The 19,090-nt window shown below is 39.5% G+C and overlaps 1 protein-coding gene across 1 annotated transcript in view; it reads left to right on the top strand.

Annotated features, from left to right (window-relative positions):
• HGF (hepatocyte growth factor) overlaps positions 1-19,090 on the top strand; it is a 240,991-nt gene that overhangs the window by 181,201 nt on the left and 40,700 nt on the right. The window contains exons 12-14 of the mRNA XM_069765151.1: positions 7,430-7,468; positions 7,798-7,891; positions 12,615-12,689. Coding sequence (XP_069621252.1) covers positions 7,430-7,468; positions 7,798-7,891; positions 12,615-12,689 — 208 coding nt within the window. The remainder of the gene's footprint in view (positions 1-7,429; positions 7,469-7,797; positions 7,892-12,614; positions 12,690-19,090) is intronic.

The raw sequence follows: 19,090 nt of genomic DNA, 5'->3' as shown, positions 1-19,090 counted from the left end.
TTTTAGAAGGATGCATTCAATCTCTTGGACCCTAAATCTTATTTTACACATTTTTAATCTTAACTTTTAATTTATTTAGAAAAATCTTATTGGTTTAAGTTATCACACTTGAATTTGGTAAGCAAACAATTTCTAGAAAGTTTCCACACTGCACCTCACTGTAAGTAATGACTTTAACTTTTATTTGATTGACACTTGAGGATTCACCCCGATTCATTTAGACAGGTGTTGTTTATGGAAGTCTGAAAGATGGGGCATATAGAAGTTAGAGGTACCTGATTCATTATGAGGCAAATGCCTCTTAGTAAATTAGGCACACCTTTAAGTGACATGTGCCTCCATGTGTCTCTTGCAACAAATCTTTGTGGTACAAGGCACAATGCAGGTGTTCATGATTTGGATGAGCAAGAATCTCCTTGCCTTATCTGTAAGAGCATTGCCAATTTTGGCAGAGGTGGCTGAAACTGACATGAAAATACCAAAAGTCCCAACATTTGTGTGCAACTCTACAAATGGTTTTATGCCAGATTTCTAGCATAAACCATAGTGCCCTAATCAAAAATATAAAGAGGGAAAAGTACATGCAAATAAACGTAGGATCACCACTCAAATTTTAGGCAAAATTACAAAAAGTTTATTTTTCACACCAAAAAAGACACTACACACAATGTAAAAACATTTAAAAACCATTCCACACTGGAACATGCATGTTAGATCCAATATTCAAAAATATGATATTCAAAACTGATATACAAGTATATGAAATTCCCGGCTAGAGATCGTATTTACACCAAAGTTAAGTGCTGCAGACTACTCATAATCCAATACATTCAATATAAAGGGCCCATATAGTGGAGACAGGGTGAACAGTTTGTACAACAGAGACATGCTCAAAATAACAACACAAAAATAATAATTCAGAAGTAATACATAAGACCCATGTGGAAAAAATGGTATAGATAATGCATACAAAAAGAGCATGCACTTTGTATGCAAATTGTATAATAACGATGGTCTAAACAGTAGATGCAAAATATGCTGTAAAACAGGTATTCAAAGTGCAGCTGTCAGATATCCAAATAAGAAACCCGTATAATCACAGCAATACAGGCAATGTAAATAATTATACACTTTATGTGAAGGTCTACAGAGATGCAAATGCCAAAGAAGGGCATTCTATATCATTGACATATATAGCCAAGACACAGTGCATAAATTGATAGCCAATATTAAATGAGTCCCATACTTCACCCTAGTCAGTCCAATAGTCCACTATCATCACCCCCTGGTTCAAAATGCAGCAGTGCAGTCCGGGAATAAACATTGGAAAACACATGCGTTCCGACACGCAAGGTGTCTTTCTCAACCACCTTGGACTGACAAGGGTGAAGTATGGGAGTGTAGTGTATTTCAATGTCCTTGAATTCTAGAGATAAAGAAAAAGGTAGGTTTTTTTCTTCCAATGTAATTACTAAAAATATTGAAATCTAATAACAGTAATGTCATTTAAAAAAATACACATCAGCAAATAACATGGACATACAGCTCTCGCAAAAACTAAGAGACCACTGCAAAATGTTCAGGCTGTCTGATTATTCTCTTTATGTATATTTAGGTATATTTTTGAGTAAAATGTAAATTGCTCATTTAGTCTATAAACTTCTGATAACATGTCTCCAAGTTTCTAAGCAATAAATGTAGTATTTTTTTTCAGACAAAGAAAAATGTTCAAAATTAATAAAAACAACAACGGTGCTTTCAGACCTCAAATAATGCAAAGAAAACAAGTTCGTAATCATTTAGAAACAACAATGCTAATGTTTCAACACCGGAAGACTTCAGAAATCAATATTTTGTGGAATAACCATGATTTTTCATCACAGCTTTCATGCGTCTTGGCATACTTTCCACCAGTCTTTCACACTGTTTCTGGTGCAAAAATGTAAGCAGTTCTTCTCTGTTTGATGGCTTGTGACTGTCCATCATCCTATTGATTACATTTAAGAAGTTTTCAATGAGGTTCAAGTCTGGAGATTGGGCTGCCCATGACAGGGTTTTGATGTGGTGGCCTCTTAATTTTTGCCAGAGCTGTATTTAGGATCCCTGTAATCGTAGCAACTCATACAACATTGTGATAAAGTTATTTATATTGATTGGTTAAATGGTGTAAATTAATGACTGCATTTTTTCTGTTGCCTTTTGTTGTTTTCAACTGTCTTAGGAAAGTGGATGTGATTTTACGAAAACTGCACCCTCTGAAGACGATTGTGGACTGTGCAGTTTTGATGCTTCTTTTTTCTCTAGATACTTCTATTTTGACTCTAAAAGAATGTAAAAAACTGCAGTTGCTTTTTTAAGTTCATGATTAAAGGTTTTCTGTACTACAAAAAACATACTACTGCTGGTTTACAAGTGTAGCAAAAGTGCATAAAAAAATAGGGAAAAATGGTAGAAAATACAGAAAAAAAATAAATAATCACCAGGCACCCTGACATCTCCTACTGCCGGGGTAGAAAGAAGTGGTAATGGGTATACCTTGGGGTGTGTATAGGAATGTGGTAAAAAAATGCCGCAGCCTGGTATGCACATCGCACAGCTTGATCCTCTCTCTGTTCTGTAAATTTCGGAGGTATGCGCTAACACATCAATAAATCAGGGCCTTAGTGTTTTAGAAGTGGCTTAAAATAAATAAAAATGTGTTTGAAATATCTGTTTAAGTTGCAACTTCACAGCAGCACTTAATTGCTGTACAATTGCAGCAGTATACATTGTGACTTGGATTTACCAAGGGGAAAAAATGTCTTAACCCCGCTAACCCCGGAGGTATATTCATTTATGCACTTTTGTATTTTGCTCCCCTTCTTCCCATAACTTTTTTTATTATTCTGTCAATGTCCATGTGACGACTTGTTTTTTGTGGGCCGAGTTGTGCTTTTGAATGACACCATTGGTTTTAATATACTGGGTACTGGAAGGTGGTAAAAAAAATTCCAAGTGCAGTGAAATTGCAAAAAAAGTGCAATCCCACAGTTGTTTTTTGCTTTATTTTTACCATATTCACTAAATACTAAAAGTGACCTGCCATTATGTGTATGATTTTTTTTTGTTTTATTTTGAATGCAGCAAAAGTGGGGTGATTTGAGCTTTTCTATTTTTTTAATTTTTAAAATATTTTTGAAAACTTTTTTTTAACTTTTGGCATGCTTCAGTAGTCTCCATACGAGACTAGAAGCTGCCACAACCCGATCAGCTCTGTCACATACAGGCGATGATCAGATCGCCTGTACAGCTCTGGCAAAAACTAAGAGACCACACTAAAATATTTAGTTTGTCTGATAATTCTCTTTATAGGTATATTTTTGAGTAAAATGTAATGTGCTGTGACAGTGACACAGCCGCGACACATGCAGCTGCGGCGCCGATCAGGAAGCCGCGCTTCCTCTGCAGCTTATTCGACAAACTTATTCGCTATTGCTTACTGAATAAGCAGGGACCTGAAGAAATTAGCTCAACTCTACTCTGGAGCAGATTCCTCAGATTTTGAGGAAAATCATAAATCAAAAATTGTCATAAATCCCTGTGACAGATTTAATCATGTGTTGAGGTTATTAACGACAGTCCTAAATTTTTGCTCACAGACCTGTCTGTAGTTTTGTGAATTGAAGTTGCATTTTAATATAACAACTTTTATATTGTATATGTTATGTCCTGGGCCACAGAAATTTTTAGCCACAGGTTGTTTTTTTTATCTGTGATTTAAGTCATTCTGCAGTTTAACCATGAGAAGGTTGGCATGCTGGAGTGCCAATGTGCTGCCCATTGCAGTTCCATTGCGTTGTAAGTGTAGCTCCTCACCAAAACAGAAAAAGTTATACATGAGAATAAATCTGGTGAGTTTCAATACAGACTAAGGCTGCCGTCACACTAGCAGTATTTGGTCAGTATTTTAGAGCAGTATTTGTAAGCCAAAACCAGGAGTGGGTGATAAATGCAGAAGTGGTGCATATGTTTCTATTATACTTTTCCTCTAATTGTTCCACTCCTGGTTTTGGCTACAAATACTGATGTAAAATACTGACCAAATACTGCTAGTGTGACTGCAGCCTAAGAAGGTGTTCCTTTCGCTTGCCAAAACATTTGGTAAGCAGTTCACCTTCATGTAGAATGTTGGAATATAGAGATTCCACCACATCCATGGTGGCTAAGATGGCACCCTTGGGAAAGGACCTATTGTAGATAGCTTTTTCACGGTCTGTAGTGTCCTGTACATAGCTAGTTATTTTTCTCAACAGTGGTTTAAGAACATTCTCTACCCGTCCTAACATTTTTTTCAGTGATTTTTCCCAAACCTGGGATGATTGTCCTCCCTAAGTTGCCAGGCTTATGAATCTTGGGAAGCAAAAAGAAAATTCCTATCCAAGGATTCTCATGTTTAAATTCAGAAGGATTATGGAATCTGTACACAGGCCTCTGATTACCCATGTCAGCTCTTTCATATATTTTGGAGTTAGTCATGATCCAGTTTGGTGTAGTACTGTCTTTCTGTGTGATTCATTAATATAACAAAAGATGCAGCACTCACCAGATTCTTGCTGAAGATAGTGTCCTTTATTCGCTTAAAGCGATGTGAGACATTATGCGGAGAGGCGGCAGGAAAGAGGATTGGGTGCGGGGGAGAGGAGAAGGACTACGGCCGTTTCACGCAAAATGCGCTTCCATGGGTCCAGGTGTCCTGGACCCGTGGAAGCGCATTTTGCGTGAAACGGCCGTAGTCCTTCTCCTCTCCCCCGCACCCAATCCTCTTTCCTGCCGCCTCTCCGCATAATGTCTCACATCGCTTTAAGCGAATAAAGGGCACTATCTTCAGCAAGAATCTGGTGAGTGCTGCATCTTTTGTTATTTAACAAGTTGGAAAGTCTGTCTGCTTTATATGCTAAGCACCACCCGGCATCTGCAAACACATAGACTGGTGGCTTGAAGTTTATGCCAAGACTTCTCCTACACTGTTACTGCCTGTGAAGATTAACACATCGAGTGCCGCTCAGTTCCTTTTCTGCGGGTCAGTGAACATTCATTAATATAGTTTGCTGTATTGAGGAGGACTATGGCAATATCTTTATCTGCAGGCATAATATTAATCTCCTTATTGTTCTTCAAGCTATTAATTGCCCTTCTCTGCTGCACACTAAAATTAGATGTTTCCTTTCTCTGTTTATCAAATATTGTGGTCTGCAAAATAAGTCAATATATTGATCCAAAGTCATGTTTTCAATGTGGTGTACTTATTTTTGTGCACTACCTGTCCTACAAGTGGGTGTCTATATTGGAGAAATAGAAATAGAATTGAAACTGAGGGCAACAATGAGATCACATACCACAGAATTAGACATAAACAATATGAAAGTTGTATTAAATGGCAACTTCAAATCACAAACTCACCGATTGGTCTGTGAGCAGAAATTTATGACAGTCTTTGATACCCTCCACACAGGATTAAATATGTCACAAGGATTTATGATTTACTACAAAATCTGAGGAATCTGCTCCAGTCCAGAGACAGTGAGGGCATCAGGTCTCTGATCTTACAAGGATATTGGGGCAATAAAACTTTCACACCACTTATGGAAGCTAATGAAGGATTCACTCTCTAAGTTCAGTTTGTTTGTTTTTAAAATGTCTGTTTATTATGTCAGGTCTCTGCTCTTTTTGTGTATATATTTGTGTTTCTTCAGATACTTTGTTATACCATCCTTGATGAATACACCGAAGAAATCTTGATAGTTATTTTATCACTTATTTTATTTTTGCTAACCATTAAAAAGTTTCATAACTACAAGATAATATTTTGTTTCTCCAAATGAGAACAATCAATCTTTTTTCAACTGGCTAACACTGTACCAAAACCTTATTTTTATTTTAATAAAAAGTAATGCATCACACACAAAATCAATAAGTTCAGGACTTTTGATGATATTTGGCAAACAGAAAAGTGACCTTCATAATGTGTTATGCATGTAAATACTTTTTCCACTTCAATGGAAACAAATTTGAATTGTTCCTGCCATTCTTTTCTATGTAGGGTCATTATAAATTAAATTGTGTTCTTTAACCTCTTCATGACTTGCTATTATTGTTTTTTTTGCACTTTCATTTTCCCCTACACTTCTTCCAAGAGGCATAACTTTTTTATTTTTCTGTCAATATAGCCACATAAGGGTTTATTTTTTGTGGGAGGATTTGTACTTTTTAATGACACCATTGATATTACCATGCAGTGTACAGGATAATGGGAAAAAAATTCCAAATGTGGTGACATTGCAAAAAAGTGCAATTCCTCAAATGCTTTTGGGATTTTAATTTACCATGTTTACTATATGGTAAAACTGACTTGTCAATGTGATTTTCCAGGTCAGTATGGTTATGCAGATACCAAACAGTTATAGTTTTTCTTTCTTTAAGTGGTGAAAAAAGTTCTGAAATTTGTAAGAAAAGTTTTTTTGTTGTGATGCCATTTTCCGAGAGATGTAACGGTTTCATTTTTTTGGATCTGGGGCTAGGTAATGGCTTGTTTTTTGTCCCCTGAGCTGACATTTTTATTGATATCATTTTGGGGAAGATATGATGTTTTGATTTCCTCTTAATGCTTTTTTGTAATGTTGCAATGTACCCCAAAACACTTAATTATGGCATTTTGATGTTCTCGCTAGGCCTCTTATCGATTGGATTAATTTATTGTATATTTTGATGGATTGTAAATTTCTGAAGGCAGTGATATCAAATTTGTCTATTTTTGTTTTTTTTTATTTTCAATGGGGCAAAAGATGGGTGATTTTAACTTTTTTGTGTTTTTTTAAAACATTTTTTTCAAACTTCTTGCTGACTTCATAGTCTCATTAGGAGACCTAAAGCTGTGATCATCCAATCGCTTGTGCTATACATAGCAGGGCTTCATCACTGCTATGTGTAGCAGAAATTTCGAACTCCTATGAAGATTTACAATGACAGGCATGGGGGTCATCAGTAGACCACTGCTGTCTTGACAACCCATCTGAGTCACACAATCAGAATTGCTGTCAGAGACGCTAGACCAGCAAATACAGAATGTCCAAGAGTTGAAACAAAATCTTTATTCACTTTTGGTAGAAAATACCAGCATGGGTCTTCGGGAAAGTGACAGAATAAATTTTCACCTGTTATTGTTACTGGCTGCTGTTTCCCAACTGCTGTATACATCCATTAATAGTTTGCATTATACTCAATAGGTAGTGACAAACATGCTATTTATCTTTTATTAAAACTTTCAGCAGTGCAGCTTGCACAATGTGAGAGCATAGCACCCATGATCACTCTCTGCATTTTGCCTGGACCTCTGACTCTTTGGTAAAATATGGTCCTGGTAACAACATTAACTATGTTAATATATTTCCAGGTGAAGGAGACACAACCAGTACCTTGGCAAATATAGACAGTAAGTATGAGTCAACTATGGGTAACGTTTATGCTATAGTTAAAAATTAAATCACAAGCATGAAAATATCACAAGTTAACATTTTTTCATGCTATTTCATGTATTGGTCAAACTTCATTTTTTTGAACAATAAATATCTCTGGGCAGCAAAAATAGAATGTGACGCAAATACTAATAGTACAATGCATGTAAAAATGGAATATTGTTTGAACATTAATATTTTCATTTAAAATAATAATAAAACAATGAAATTTAACAGCATCCTATAATTTCATGCAGCAATTAAATAAATCAAAAAAATAAATTGTGTAATTCAATTCTCGTTTTAGATCCAGGTTCCTGTGCATCAACAAAGACACTGAGAGTTGTTAACGGAAGTCCAGCCCAGGACAAGAATGGTTGGATGGTCAGTTTGAGACACAGGTAAGTCATCATTCTCCATCCTGATAAATGTAAGAAAAGTATAGTGTAATGTTTGCACTTTTACTGTCCCTTATAATATTGTTGTTGTTCGAACCCGACTCAAAATAAATGAGGTAATAACTCTGGAATGCTTCTACGGTTTTTCATTACTCATTATACTTTATGGTAATAGGTCAATATGAATATGATTTGTGCTTATTTATTACAATATTTGAAATTTTATGAGGAAAAAGTAGTTAATAAATAACATTTACCTTATATCTACTTCATGTCTCAAAAAATTTTAAACTTATTTTTTTGTTAAGATCTTAAAAGTTTGGCATAATGTTTTTTATTTTATTCAATAAAATTTACAATACCTGTTTTTCCTGGGACCATTTCAAATTACTGTTTGAATAATTAGCGTATAGTAATATGTTATTAAACCTAATTATTCAAACAAAAAGTTGGTCAGTTTTGCTTATTAGGGAATTTTTTTAACTACTTTTCAGTGAAATTCCAGGGACCACTTTACTTTGAAGTGACTTATAGGGGCCTTTATGGTATGGCAAAACAAAAGAAGACCTACATTTTAACATTTAGACCTCTCAAGGTATTTAAAGCCACTTTCAGGAGGTTTGTTAACTTTTCAAGTGCTTCATAGGAATTCATGACATGTGGTAGGAAAAAATGTAAAAGTATTTTCTTGTACTCAAATTTAGCCTGTATTTTTCAATTTCACAAGGATAAGGGGAGAAAATGAACTATGCAATTTGTTGTGAAATTTATCCTGAGTTTGTAGATAAACTATGTGAAATCAAAAACTACTGTTCGACAAGGCTCAGAATATAAGCAGCCTTATTCGACTTTTGCAGTCAAGTTGCATTTCAAAAGCCCCTGATATGCAAAAAAGAAGAAACCCCCTAAGATGATCCCATTTTTTAGCTGCATCCCTCAAAAAATTAATTTAGAGGAGCATTAAGCATTTTTAACCCGCCAATCATTGACAGAGGTTTATTACATTAGTAATAAATTTAGCATGTAGCATATGAACATTAGCATGTTAAACCAAAAAATTATGCCTTTTCCACTACATTGTTGCTTCAGATACACATTTTCATTTTCTCAATAGTAAGAGGAAAAAATTAACCCAAAAATCTCATCTGTATGTCAATATTTCCTTTTTAATGAATTTAAATATTAGACAAAAAACACAAGTAAACACAAAATGCAGTTTGGTCCATGATCAGCTTTGCAGGTTGGAGCCTTGTCATGGACCATTTTATTCAACTTCCACCAAAGATTTTCAATTGGATTGAGATCTGGAACATTTGCAGGCCATGACATTGACCTTATGTGTCTTTTTTTCAGGGAATGTTTTCACAGTTTTTGCTCTATGGCTCTATGGCAGGATGCATTATCATCTTGAAAAATAATTTCATCATCCCCAAACATCCTTTCAATTGATGGGATAAGAAATATCAACATAAACTTGTGCATTTATTGAAGATGTAATGACAGCCATCTCCCCAGTGCCTTTACCTGACATGCAGCCCCATATCACGAATGACTGTGGAAATTTGCATGTTCTCTTCAGGCAGTCATCTTTATAAATCTCATTGGAACAGCACCAAACAAAAGTTCCAGCATCCTCACCTTGCCCAATACAGATTCATGATTCATCACTTAATATGACTTTCATCCAGTCATCCACAGTCCACGATTGTTTTTCCTTAGCCCATTGTAACCTTGTTTTTTCTGTTTAGGTGATAATGATGGCTTTTGTTTAGCTTTTCTGTATGTAAATCCCATTTTCTTTAGGCTGTTTCTTACAGTTCGGTCACAGACGTTGACTCCAGTTTCCACTCATTCGTTCCTCATTTGTTTTGTTGTGCATTTCCTGTTCTGGAGACATATTGCTTTAAGTTTCCGGTCTTGATGCTTCGATGTCTTCCTTGGTCTACCAGTATGTTTGCCTTTAACAACCTTCCCATGTTGTTTGTATTTGGTCCAGATTTCAGACACAGCTGACTGTGAACAACCAACATCTTTTGCAAAATTGTGTGATAATTTGCCCTCTTTTAAGAGTTTGATAATCCTCTCCTTTGTTTCAATTGACATCTCTCGTGTTGGAGCCATGATTCATGTCAGTCCACTTGGTGCAACAGCTCTTCAAAGTGTGATCACTCCATTTTAGATGCAGACTAACGAGCAGATCTACTTTGATGCAGGTGTTATTTTTGGGTATGAAAATTTACAGGGTTATTCCGGAATTTTTTCTTCAGAATTGAGTGATTCCATATTTTTTCCCCTATGCTTGGTTAAAAAAGTAACCATTACTGACTACCACATTTTTTGTTCTTAACTTCTTTTAGTGCTTCTTAAAGCCATTTAAAATGGCTTTAGTTTTGTGCCATGTCTGTGATCTGCTTTTCTTTCTACAAAATTAAATAACTGAATGAACATCTTTCATGGCCGGTGATTCCATTATTTTTGCCAGGGGTTGTAGCATTGGCACCCTACTAGAGTAGCAGATGTTGCAGCTTCTATGTGGCTCAGTAATTGACAAGGGAAGGGGAGTGTAGGAGAATAATAGGAGAATGAAGGAGGTCACATTTTAGGTTACCCTGCTATGTAATTATACATTACTTATGTACTAGGCTTATAATGTGACATTATATTTGCAATATACCATACCTGCATTTAACTTTTTCAGTTCTGTGATGTCACAGTGTGCAATAAGACTTTTTTTGTGAGCCTTATTCCCGTGAAATGAAAAAATATGTGCTACTCGTCTGTGACTTGCTGTCGCGCAACTATTTTACAGCTCTGATTTTACTGGAAATAAAACAGCCAATTTGCAGATAAGGCTACTTTCACACTAGCGTCGGAATCTCCCCGTCGCAATGCGTCGGGCAGAGATTTCGACGCTAGCGTTTAACGCACTGCACAACGGGTGCAGCGGCTGCATTTCTCCAGCGCATCCGCTGCCCCATTGTGAGGTGCGGGGAGGTGGGGGCGGAGTTCCGGCCACGCATGCGCGGTCGGAAATAGCGGTCCGTCAGGAGCAAAAAACGTTACATATAGCGTTTTTTGCTCCCGACGGTCCGCCAAAGCACGACGCATCCATCGCACGATGGATGCGACGTGTGGCAATCCGTCGCAATGCGTCGTCAATACAAGTCTATGGGGAAAAAACGCATCCTGCAAGCACTTTTGCAGGATGCGTTTTTTCTGCAAAACGACGCATTGTGACGGATTGCAGTTAACGCTAGTGTGAATGTAGCCTAAGTCACACCAATGTCTCATGTCATGTGCGACTTGCATTGAAGCCCGTGGAAAGTATGTTGTGTGTGATTTGCGACCAGCGATAGCTATTCTAACAAGTTTGCAAACATTTGTGACTTTGTCGTAGTCACAGTATGTCATAGGTCTCAATGTGACACCATAGGAAATCTTGAAATCCAATGCTTGCAATGTGTTGCGGCTATTTCTATGTCGCACAAGACATGTTGACGTGTAGCCCTAGTCACAGGGAGATAAAATTATAGTGGTAAGGAATTATTAGAATAGGACCTTATTCCAAATTTCTCTATGAGACTTTAGGGATCATGCGCTAGAGACCCTCATCTAGCTGCACCTCTTTGTGACTGTGCAAAACACATGCATAAAATAAAAAGAAGACCTGTCTATATAAATATATATATATTTTTCTTTTCTTAATAAGATATTATCTTACTACCTGGCAGTAGGTAATAATTTTCAAACAAGCATAATAGAAATTAATATGGTCTCAATATAATATGCTCTCGTACCAAGCAGAGAGAGCTTTGCATTTGTGCAAACATTATTCTATTTGTATCCCAATTTTCAATATCTAATACTATGCACTTAATTGTACCCAGCATGAGGTCTCTTTGTTCACGTAGGGCACATCCTTTCTAGCTGCCTTTTCTAACACAAGTATGTAATGCACTTTGTTGAATAAACCAACGTTATTATAACTCATGGCATGTCCTGACATGTAAAATACTAGGCTTGCCTCCCCCTCTCTGAAACTCCTGATTTTATAGCCTTCACCCTCCCTTGAGCTGATAAAACAAATACACACCAGTGGTTGCATTATTGTTGGCTATATGTGTAGGCAGCAACAACTTCTGTAGAATATTGGCAAGTGAGCTCACTGACTAATACATACTTTGCTTTGAGCTATTAAAGATTAGACCAGGGCATAAGTGAATCAGATTTGCTTAGTTTAACCAGATGTTTGATCCTCCTGTCGAAAACAGACCTACAGGAAACAAAAAAAAGGAAAAGAAACAAGAAAAAACAAACAAGCATTTATATTATCCTGCTGTCTTTCCCTTGCAATAAAGATCAGCCGTAAATTAGTCTGGGATTTATCCAGTCCGGCTCTCTGAAGTTTTAAACATCTGTGTGATTTGGATTAACTGTGTAAAGCTAACCCCTTTCCTTTAATTGCTGCCCTTTTGGATTTTAGTACTAGAGTAAAAGTAACAAATCTTGTGTTAGCCAAAGGTGAATTGAAACAAAATGCTTTTGTGATCACATAATATTTACATTCTTGGATAGTATCCATGACATGTCACGCAAATGATAACCTTTCCAACACTCCCATATTTTAAATTTAAAATTGACCCTAAAAAATAAGCACTCCGGCTCCTTTTCTTTCTAGACACATGTTCTCATAGTTCACATATTAATTTGGCACTTTATTTTATAGGAATGGACATAAATGTGGAGGATCTCTCGTAAATGAGAAATGGATTCTTACAGCGAGTCAGTGTTTTCTCTCTGGGTAAATATGTAAAGTTTTTTAATTGATACAAATACAAATGTTCATAACACAAGTCTAACAATGTAACCCTCAATTTGCTATGACTATCTATATTCCTTTAGTGTTTTTTTTTAATAAATGCATAGGAAATAATTTTTGAAAAATTTTCTGCATTTGACATGTGTTTCATTGTTATTATTATTATCATTGTTATTATTATGAGAACTTTTTTATTCAACGATACCATGAATATAAGTTGGTTCAGTTGGAAGTTATCAGTCCTGATTAGGTTTGAGCGAAATGGATCGTTCATTTTGAAAAGTCGCTGACTTTTGGCACAGTCGGGTTTCATGAAACCCGACCCGATCCCTGTGTGGGGTCGGCCATGCGGTACGCGACTTTCGCGCCAAAGTCGCATTTCAATGACGCAAAAAGCGCCATTTCTCAGCCAATAAAGGTGGATGCAGAGTGTGGGCAGCGTGATGACATAGGTCCTGGTCCCCACCATCTTACAAAAGGGCATTGCAGTGATTGGCTTGCTGTCTGCGGCGTCACAGGGACTATAAAAGGGCGTTCCCGCCAACCGCCATGTTACTGCTGCTGATCTGAGCATAGGGAGAGGTTGCTGCCGCTTCGTCAGAAGCAGGGATAGCGTTAGGCAGGGTCCATTAACCCCCAAACCACTTGTGCTGTAGCCATTTCCACTGTCCAACACAACCTTTTGTTTGCAGGGACAGTGGAAGCTACATTTTTTTTCCTCAGAGCTGTAGCTCATTGGGCTGCCCTAGAAGGCTCCCTGATAGCTGCATTGCTGTGTGTACGCCGCTGTGCAAACCAACTGCTTTTTTCAAAGCACAAATCCTGTTGTTCCTTCCTTTCTGCACAGCTATCTTGTTTGTTTGTCCACACTTTTGATTTAATTTGTGCAGCAGTCCACTCCTTGTTATTGCTGCCTGCCATACCTTGCTGAGATTACTGCAGGGAGATAGTAATTGTAGGACAGTCCCTGTTTGTTTGTTTTTTTTAATTCTCCCTGAAAAAAATATATAGTGGGAGATTAATCTTGGCATTTGTGCTTGAGTGCCAGTCGTGTGTGCCATCTCTCTCCAATTGTGGGGCACAGAAAGCCTAGTGTCTATAATCCTTTTTTTTTTTTTAATTCTCCCTAAAAAAAAAATAGCCACTCCAGCCGTATGCAGACCTATCAGCGGTCTTTGAACCTTCCCCAGCATCGCCTAATCATCGACGTTGCAACAAGGTGGAACTCAACACTGCACATGCTTCAGAGACTGTGCGAACAGAGGCGGGCTGTTATGTATTTGTTGGAGGATACACATACACGGGCAGGCAGTAGGATGGCAGACATGGAGTTGTCAGGTGTGCAGTGGTCGAAGGTACAAGACATGTGTCAAGTCCTTCAGTGTTTTGAGGAATGCACACGGCTGGTAAGTGCAGACAACGCCATAATAAGCATGAGCATCCCCTAATGCGTCTGCTGATGCAAAGTTTGACGCACATAAAGGAGCAGGCATCTGCAGCAGAGGAAGAGGAAAGCTTTGATGACAGTCAGCCATTGTCTGGTCAGGGCAGTGTACATGACGAGGTAGCGGGTGAACAGGAGGAGGAGGACGAGGAGAATGATGGGGATTAGTATTTTTTTAATGACGAAGCTTCTATGGGGGCCACTGGAAATTGGTGGTGTGGCAAGGCCAGGTTCTGGTTTTTTGAGGGACACAAGTGACGTAGATTAGCCTGAAACTGCCCCTCAACCCAGCACAACCGCACATTTGACAACTGGAACTTTGGCCCACATGGTGGATTATGCCTTACGTATCCTCAAAAGGGACACACGCATTATTAAAATGATGACCGATGACGATTACTGGTTGGCCTGCCTAATTGATCCTCGCTATAAAGGCAAATTGCAAAATATTATGCCACATGAGAACTTGGAACAAATATTAGCAACCAAACAATCAACTCTTGTTGACCGTTTGATTCAGGCATTCCCAGCACACAGTGCCGGTGATCGTTCTCACACAAGCTGCAGGGGGCAGCAGACCAGAGGTGTTAGAGGTGCACAAATCAGAAGTGGCATTGGACAGAGGGGTTTTCTGACCAGGTTGTGGAGTGATTTTGCTATGACCGCAGACAGGACAGGTACTGCAGCATCAATTCGAAGTGACAGGAGACAACATTTGTCCAGTATGGTTACTAACTATTTTTCATCCTTTATCGATTTTCTCCCTCAACCGTCATTCCCATTTGATTACTGGGCATCCAAATTAGACACCTGGCCAGAATTGGCAGAATATGCATTGCAGGAACTTGCTTGCCCAGCAGCTAGTGTGCTATCAGAAAGAGTATTCAGTGCAGCTGGTTCAATATTAACCAAAAAAAGGACTCATCTGGCTACCCAAAATGTTGATGATCTAACCTTCATTAAAATGAACCACTACTGGATTTTGAATTATTTTGCCCCACCTTTCCCGGCTGACACCTAGCTTTCCAATGAAAAGGTCTTGCTTCTGGACTGCTCTGACTGAGTTTTCCAATCTTGTAATTTGCAGCAGCTGTTTGTCCAGCATACGACATGTTTACACCTCCCTAAATGGCCAAACTCCCCCCACGGGGCCGTGGTCTCGACACTTGGCGCAAGCACCCGTGAGAGTGCCGTTTGTCTGAAGAGGTGGGTGTGCACGCTTTTGGTTGACGGCACTGCCACTGGGTCCCTCATAGTACAATAAAGTGTCTCTGGCGGTGGTGGCGCGCAACCAACGTCAGACACACCATTGTAACATGAGGGGCCCTGGGCCTGTACCGCCGGCAACAAGACAGTTTCCCCCCAAGCTCAAACAGTGCTCTACGATTTGCAAAATTATCTCTCACAGCTCCACCAATGTTTAGTCTATGCGCTGACATCCTTCAATGCCTGGCACTGACAATACCAATGTGTTGACATGTATGATGCTACTTAAAATAGTCTGGGGCAGTGTCCTATATTTTCACCAGTAAATACTTTGCGCCAAATTACTAGGTCAGAAACACAGCAGAGGAGCCCATCGCTGTAACTAAGTATGCCACCCTTTTGTTTTTTGGTTTTGTTGTATTGCGAGACATTAACATCTATTTATTTTTTGGGAGTACTAACTGTCAGACACTCCTTACAATCGGCCTCCGCTGACAACACCAATGCTGCCTGTGTACCCCTGCAAGATAATTCCAAGTGCCTACAGCCAACTTTTGTTATGTTAGGCCTACTAAGCCTGTCTGCGGTCCATCCTTCCAATAGTCCTCCACTGACCACACCACTGCTGCCCGTGCACCCCTGGAAGCTATTTTAAAGTGCCTACAGCCTACTTTTGTTACGTTAGGCCTACTAAGCCTGTCTGCGGTCCCTCCTTCCAATAGTCCTCCACTGACCAGACCAATGTTGTCCATGTACCCCTGGAACCTATTTTAAATTGCGTAGAGCATCCTTTTTTAATTGTAGGCGTACTAAGTCTGTCTGCGGTCCATAATTGAAATTGTCCTCCACTGACCAGAGCAATGCTGCCTGTGTACCCCTGTAACCTTTTTTAAACTGCATTGAGCCAAATTTTTTATTGAAGGCCTACTACCTGTGTCTGTGTGCGCCACTCAATACAGCTGTCCTCCTCTGAAAAAAGCTGAGCGTCAATAGTCTGGTTTTCAGCCTATAGGAATTTGAAAACTGCATTGGGGCTACTACTTCGGTAGGGCCTACTAACGGTGTCTGCCGCTCCAAGGTATTCTCCAGGTTGCCTCTCCATAGCTTCGATCTTCTAGCTCTCGTTCAGTAGTTGTTGAAACAACACTGCATTAGGCCTACAAGTTGGGTCTGGGTTGTAGAGACGGTGTCTGCCGCTCCAAGGTGTTCTCCAGGTTGCCTCTCCATAGCTTCGATCTTCTAGCTCTCGTACAGTAGTTGTTGAAACAACACTGCATTAGGCCTACAAGTTGGGTCTGGGTTGTAGAGACGGTGTCTTCCGCTCCAAGGTGTTCTCCAGGTTGCCTTTCCTGAGCTTCTATCTTCAGGCTCTCGTTTAGTAGTTGTTGAACACAACACTGCATTAGGCCTACAAGTTGGGTCTGGGTTGTAGAGACGGTGTCTTCCGCTCCAAGGTGTTCTCCTCGTTGCCTCTCCTGTTGTGAATTCTGTGGCTGAATTCACTCCTGTGGTCACAAGTGGTACTGCAGCTTCTGAGCTTCCTCCCTCAGGTGTTCTGGTGAGCTCGTTAACTGCTTCATTACTTAACTCCGCCTGATGCTGCTATCCTTGCTCCTTGCCAATGTTTCAGTGTTGGATCTGAGCTTCTCCTGATTGTTCCTGTGACCTGCTGCTCTGTATAGCTAAGTGCTTTTTGTTTTTTTTTTGTTGCTTTTTTTCTGTCCAGCTTGTCTTTTGTTTTGCTGGAAGCTCTGAGACGCAAAGGGTGTACCGCCGTGCCGTTAGTTCGGCACGGTGGGTTTTTTTTGCCCCCTTTGCGTGGTTTTGCTTTAGGGTTTTTTGTAGACTGCAAAGTTCGCTTTACTGTCCTCGCTCTGTCCTAGAATATCGGGCCCCACTTTGCTGAATCTATTTCATCCCTACGTTTTGTCTTTTCATCTTACTCACAGTCATTATATGTGGGGGGCTGCCTTTTCCTTTGGGGAATTTCTCTGGGGCAAGTCAGGCCTATTTTTCTATCTTCAGGCTAGCTAGTTTCTTAGGCTGTGCCGAGTTGCCTAGGTAGTTGTTAGGCGCAATCCACAGCCGCTTTTAGTTGTGTTTAGGATAGGATCAGGTGTGCAGTCTACAGAGTTTCCACGTCTCAGAGCTCGTTCTTGTATTTTTGGGTATTTGTCAGATCACTGTGTGCGCTCTGATCGCTATGCACACTGTGTTTCTGGATTGCCTTCATAACACCTGTCATTAGCAAACATAACAGTACAAGGAGCCCAACTAATGATTCTCAATAGAGGGAAAGAAAAAGTGCTGACATCATTTTTTTTTTTTTTTCTGCTCTGTGTTCACTTTTTTTTTTTCCCCTAGACATTTGGGTGATTCTGGACACAGGTGTGGACATGGATATTCAGGGTCTGTGCTCTTCAATGGATAATCTCGTTATAAATGTACAAAAAATTCAAGATACTATTGATCAGAAATCTATGTTAGAACCAAGAATTCCTATTCCTGATTTGTTTTTTGGAGATAGAACTAAGTTTCTAAGTTTCAAAAATAATTGTAAGCTATTTCTGGCCTTGAAACCTCATTCTTCTGGTAATCCTATTCAACAGGTTTTGATTATTATTTCTTTTTTGCGCGGCGACCCTCAAGACTGGGCATTTTCTCTTGCGCCAGGAGACCCTGCATTGAGTAGTGTCGATGCGTTTTTCCTGGCGCTCGGATTGCTGTACGATGAGCCTAATTCAGTGGATCAGGCTGAGAAAAATTTGCTGGCTTTGTGCCAGGGTCAGGATGATATAGAAGTATATTGTCAGAAATTTAGGAAATGGTCAGTACTCACTCAGTGGAATGAATCTGCGCTGGCAGCTTTGTTCAGAAAGGGTCTCTCTGAGGCTCTTAAGGATGTCATGGTGGGATTTCCTATGCCTGCTGGTTTGAATGAGTCTTTGTCTTTGGCCATTCAGATCGGTCGACGCTTGCGCGAGCGTAAATCTGTGCACCATTTGGCGGTACTGCCTGAGGTTAAACCTGAGCCTATGCAGTGCGATAGGACTATGACTAGAGTTGAACGGCAGGAATACAGACGTCTGAATGGTCTGTGTTTCTACTGTGGTGATTCCACTCATGCTATTTCTGATTGTCCTAAGCGCACTAAGCGGTCCGCTAGGTCTGCCGTCATTGGTACTGTACAGTCCAAATTCCTTCTGTCCATTACCTTGATATGCTCTTTGTCGTCGTTTTCTGTCATGGCGTTTGTGGATTCGGGCGCTGCCCTGAATCTGATGGATTTGGATTATGCTAAACGTTGTGGGTTTTTCTTGGAGCCTTTGCGGTGTCCTATTCCATTGAGAGGAATTGATGCTACACCTTTGGCCAAGAATAAACCTCAATACTGGGCCCAGCTGACCATGTGCATGGCTCCTGCACATCAGGAAGTTATTCGCTTTCTGGTGTTGCATAATCTGCATGATGTGGTCGTGTTGGGGTTGCCATGGCTACAAACCCATAATCCAGTATTGGATTGGAATTCCATGTCGGTATCCAGCTGGGGTTGTCAGGGGGTACATGGTGATGTTCCATTTTTGTCGATTTCGTCATCCACCCCTTCTGAGGTCCCAGAGTTCTTGTCTGATTATCAGGATGTATTTGAAGAGCCCAAGTGCGATGCTCTACCTCCGCATAGGGATTGTGATTGTGCTATCAATTTGATTCCTGGTAGTAAATTCCCTAAAGG

This window comes from Ranitomeya imitator, chromosome 4 (genome assembly GCF_032444005.1).
Source record: "Ranitomeya imitator isolate aRanImi1 chromosome 4, aRanImi1.pri, whole genome shotgun sequence".
NCBI classification, from domain to species: Eukaryota; Metazoa; Chordata; class Amphibia; order Anura; family Dendrobatidae; genus Ranitomeya; species Ranitomeya imitator.
This window is presented reverse-complemented; position numbering and strand designations above follow the sequence as displayed.